This window comes from Musca autumnalis, unplaced genomic scaffold, assembly GCF_047663935.1.
Source record: "Musca autumnalis isolate F117 unplaced genomic scaffold, ASM4766393v1 scaffold_1, whole genome shotgun sequence".
Classification (NCBI taxonomy): Eukaryota; Metazoa; Arthropoda; class Insecta; order Diptera; family Muscidae; genus Musca; species Musca autumnalis.
This window is the reverse complement of record NW_027411644.1, coordinates 119,063,237-119,067,743: the sequence shown is the minus strand read 5'-3', so window position 1 is coordinate 119,067,743 and position 4,507 is coordinate 119,063,237. Positions and strand designations below refer to the sequence as shown.

The 4,507-nt window shown below is 36.6% G+C and overlaps 2 protein-coding genes across 2 annotated transcripts; one reads left to right on the top strand and one right to left on the bottom strand.

Moving 5' to 3' along the window:
• Positions 1–225: 225 nt before the first annotated feature.
• On the top strand, positions 226–1,297 carry LOC141406043 (stromal cell-derived factor 2). The gene is made up of 2 exons (XM_073991057.1): positions 226–447; positions 575–1,297. The coding sequence occupies exons 1-2, from the start codon at positions 375–377 to the stop codon at positions 1,153–1,155; spliced, it is 654 nt and encodes a 217-aa protein (XP_073847158.1). The 5' UTR covers positions 226–374; the 3' UTR covers positions 1,156–1,297.
• A 1,032-nt stretch (positions 1,298–2,329) lies between these two features.
• LOC141406062 (tonsoku-like protein) lies at positions 2,330–3,255 on the bottom strand. Its single transcript, XM_073991077.1, has 2 exons — positions 3,115–3,255; positions 2,330–2,747 (listed from the first exon to the last, which is right to left on the bottom strand). The coding sequence occupies exons 1-2, from the start codon at positions 3,125–3,127 to the stop codon at positions 2,470–2,472; spliced, it is 291 nt and encodes a 96-aa protein (XP_073847178.1). The 5' UTR covers positions 3,128–3,255; the 3' UTR covers positions 2,330–2,469.
• Between the last annotated feature and the right edge of the window lie 1,252 nt (positions 3,256–4,507).

Here is a 4,507-nt window from a genome sequence, read left to right as displayed (position 1 = left end):
ATCGAAAGATGTATTGAAATCATAACTCTGCATTGCACTACTTCCATACTTTTTTGCTGGGATATTATTGATAACGCCATCGATTTTTTCCCAGCTCAAAGACAGGCCTAATTTCATCAAGGTAAAAACTTTGGGTTCTGGAACAATGCTATTGATACTGACAGTACATAAGCCGTTTACCAACACTGTACTAGATTATTTTATCTGAATTATCTGAAAGCTGTCATTGATTGTTTGACAGCTGTTTGCGTGTCTATTCATTCATCATTTACGTGTATTTTAGTTCTTACTTTAACTTTATTTAGCAAAACATACAAAGAAAGGAAAAGACAAATATTTGTGAAAAATAATAAATAAATATAAACACAACAAAGATGAAATATCAACAAGATCGAATAATATTGGTGACAATATTTGCAGTTCTATGCAAATTTCCAGCGGCTTTTGGTAAGTATGTTGTGGGTCATCGTGATTGGTCGTTTTCGTTTGCGGCCCCTTTTCCAGAAAAAGCCGATAAAAACTTTTTGATTTTTATCAATTAAAATGTAATGTTATGCCTCTCTATCTGTTACAGCTGCCAAAAAGAACTATGTTACCTGCGGCTCAATTATAAAGTTATTGAATTCTGATTACAATATGCGTCTACATTCTCACGATGTAAAGTATGGTTCTGGTTCCGGTCAACAGTCAGTGACCGCAATTGAATTGAAAGAAGATGTAAACAGTCATTGGGTTATAAAGGCGTCTACCAATAAACATTGTGAAAGAGGAGAACCCATTAAATGTGGAGATATTGTTCGACTAGAGCATTTAAGTACACACAAAAATCTACATTCACATTTCTTCTCGTCTCCATTATCGGGAGAACAAGAAGTTTCGGCATATGGTGACAATGGCGTTGGTGACAGTGGGGATCATTGGGAACTGATTTGTTCGAATGAAAGTTGGATGCGTGATGCTCATGTTCGATTAAGACACGTCGATACTGGAGCATATTTAGCTATATCTGGAAGAACATTTGGTCGTCCTATTTCCGGGCAAATGGAAGTTGTGGGTGTAAACAATCCCAGTCATGGATCAAGATGGACGACGGCTGAAGGTCTATTTATTGTACCCAAAGAGAAAGAGACTGAATATATTCACACAGAACTTTGAAATCATACTCACCACTTGGATGCTTGCTATCATTATAAATTAAGTGAACAAAACAACTACCCCCCATTGACGCTTTAGTTGAATTATTTCAATAAATGAAAAACTTTTTGAGTTATATTTATTTCAATGTTGATGCTAAAAAGTAGTATACTTTTTGGGTTGTTAAATACATATATAATGGTTACTAAAGATGTTATTTGACCGAATTTGTATTCAAATCGTCCTAAGAAACCGACTATTAATAACAGTGTGCACTTGATGAAGCTCTAATTTGGCGTCTACGTTTATCACCTTACTAATTGAACCATGGCTAATGACACTTTTATATACATATGTATGTATTCATGTTTGGACGAAATGGCAATTTGGAGTCGATTTAGCTCTATCCCTCAGTCGGTATATTTACCTGGAACGCACGAAAACTTTCGAACGGATCATACAATTTGTGCCTCGTAATATTTTGCTCAAACTTAATCGAAGTTCGAAGATGGACGATATCGGTATAGTTCCTCACCCCAAAAAATTAAATAGAACATTGGTGGCGTTTTTATTGGGATAGCTGTTACAATCTTGATTTTTCAAAATAGTCTGTTTTAATATTTAAAATAACTAATTTATTAGCGGAAAAGGTTTGGCATTGTTCGCCAAGGGGTAAGGCTGGGAAGACTAGTTTCGATCCGCGCCACAGGATCTCATCAGTTCCCTTGTTTTAATAACAGTGTGCACTTGATGAAGCTCTAATTTGGCGTCTACGTTTATCACCTTACTAATTGAACCATGGCTAATGACACTTTTATATACATATGTATGTATTCATGTTTGGACGAAATGGCAATTTGGAGTCGATTTAGCTCTATCCCTCAGTGTCGGTATATTTACCTGGAACGCACGAAAACTTTCGAAGTTATTTTTCAATAACTTCTTCAACAAAAAACTTTTTATACCCAAACATCCATCGTCAGCTCGAAGGGTAAAGGCCAGAACAGAATCAATCGTCGCTTGCTTTGCTTGCTTCCCCAAATGTCAAATTATAAAGGAATGCCAGAGTCTCTTTGCAAATCCGCCTGCGTTCTCCTTCAGGAGGCTCTGACATTCCTTTATTATTTGACATTTGGGAAGCAAGCAAAGCAAGCGATGATTGATTCTGTTCTGGCCTTAAAGGTGAATCAAGAAAAAAGTTCAATGAGAAAGTGTTTGCAAAACAAATCAAACCTTCTTCCACTGTTATGTGTCGTTGATTTTCAAAAAATGCACATAACAAAATGTTGTTGGTAGCTTATACCAAAAAAATCAAAATTGTAACAGCTATCCCAATTAAAAACGCCACCAATGTTCTATTTGAGAAACACTGGCACGGTTTGTGTATGGTTGCCTTGATGTACCGACGCACAGTGTATGGACCATTCGATGCGCCTTGGCCATCTCCAATTGTTTTCCCAATTTCGAGTATAACATTGCCTCTTGTTCGTATTCCATGACTGCATGTTGATAACGTCCTTGTTGATTGTAAAAGTCTCCTAAATGATTGCAAGTTTGCGCCAAAACTTCACGATTTCCCCCCTTGATTGCCCTTTCTTTGCGTTTCAAATACTCTAAAATGAAAATATTGCAAAACTGTGATTTACAAGATTTTATTAATGGGCCGATTCCGTACAGCGAGGCGAGTCATGTCGCGTCGTCTATCGTCTCTGTGACAAAATTTAAAAAATGCACTACGTACAGCGTTAGAAAATAATCGTCGATAACAAGTTATTTTTATTTTTTTTTTTATTTTATTTTTATTCGTTAGTAAAAATGAACGGCGACAGCTAATTTGTTGTCGCCGGAAAATGAACATTACGGCGACAAAATTTGAAGTCGTCGTGCGACTTTTGCCATACGTAATGGAAAAATTGCAACTGGCAACGCGACACGACTCGCCTCGCTGTACGGAATCGGCCCATAAGTTTTGCAATTTACTTTTTTCTTCCATTTTTATTTATATTAGTTTGTATTCATTCTTTCATCCTCTATTCATTCTATTAACATTCATTTTGTATTTTTTTCTTTATTTATATTTATTTTTGCAAGTTACATTTCATCTCGATATCCGAAGGATGGACAGACAGTAGGTAGGTCATTCAGACATATCAGCGACAAGCACCACCGCACTACCGCTACCAAAGAACTATTAACATTTGAATTTCGCAATAAGTATAAAAAAGCAAAAACCACACTTTCATTTATGTAAATTTAAAAAAAGCAGCGTGAAATGAATGTATGTATGTATGTATTTATGTGTAGCTACATACAAACGTAACTAATATAAAACAAGTAAGAACGGCGTTAAGTTCGGCCGGGCCGAACTTGTTATACCCTCCACCACAAGTTGTATTGAAATAAAATGGAATAATTAGTTTCCTTTTGTGTATGAAGAAGACTACTACTACTACTTAATACTAAATTTCAGCAATTTCGGTAAAACAATGTGAGGTACCATTCTATGAGGGCTATTTCAAAACGTCGATCTATACCGACCAATTTCTGACTGAAAGTTTTTAGGCTCAAAGAAGACTAAATACCAAATTTCCTATATTTCGGTAAGAGAATGTAGTTAAAACTTAAAAAATACCGAAAATCAAGAAGTACGCTTCTATGGGGATATAGGAAGACGTGGACCTATACTGATAATACTCTTCTGAAATATTTTATAACTCTTGGAAGACGAAATAACGAATTTCAGCAATTTCGGTTGGATATTGACGTCACAATCTTCAGTATTACGAAAATCGGGAGGTACCGTTCTATGGGGGCTATATCGAAACGTGGACCTATACCGACGAATTTTATTCAGAAATGGGGCAATATGAAAGCGTGGACCTGTACAGACATATTTCTGGCGAACAGTTTTATATTACATTGAAGACTAAATACCAAATTTTAGCCATTTTGGTGGAATATTGAAGACACAACCTTCAAAATACGAAAAATCGGGAGGTACCTTTCCATGGGTGCTATATGAAGGCGTGGACCTATACCGACAGATTTAAAGGGGAAGTTTGAGTACCCCCAACGAAGTCTAAATACCAAATTTCAGCCATTTCGGTGGAATATTGAGGCCACAACGTTCAAAATACCGAAAATCGGGAGGTACCGTTCTATGGGGGCTATATGAAGGCATTGACCGATACCTACAATATTCTGGGGGAATGTTTTATATCCCTAAAGAAGACTACCTACCAAATTTCAGCCATTTCGGTGGAATATTGAGGCCACAACGTTCAAAATACCGAAAATCGGGAGGTACCGTTCTATGGGGGCTATAAGAAGGCATGGACCGATACCGACAAATTTCTGGGGGAAAGTTTTATAC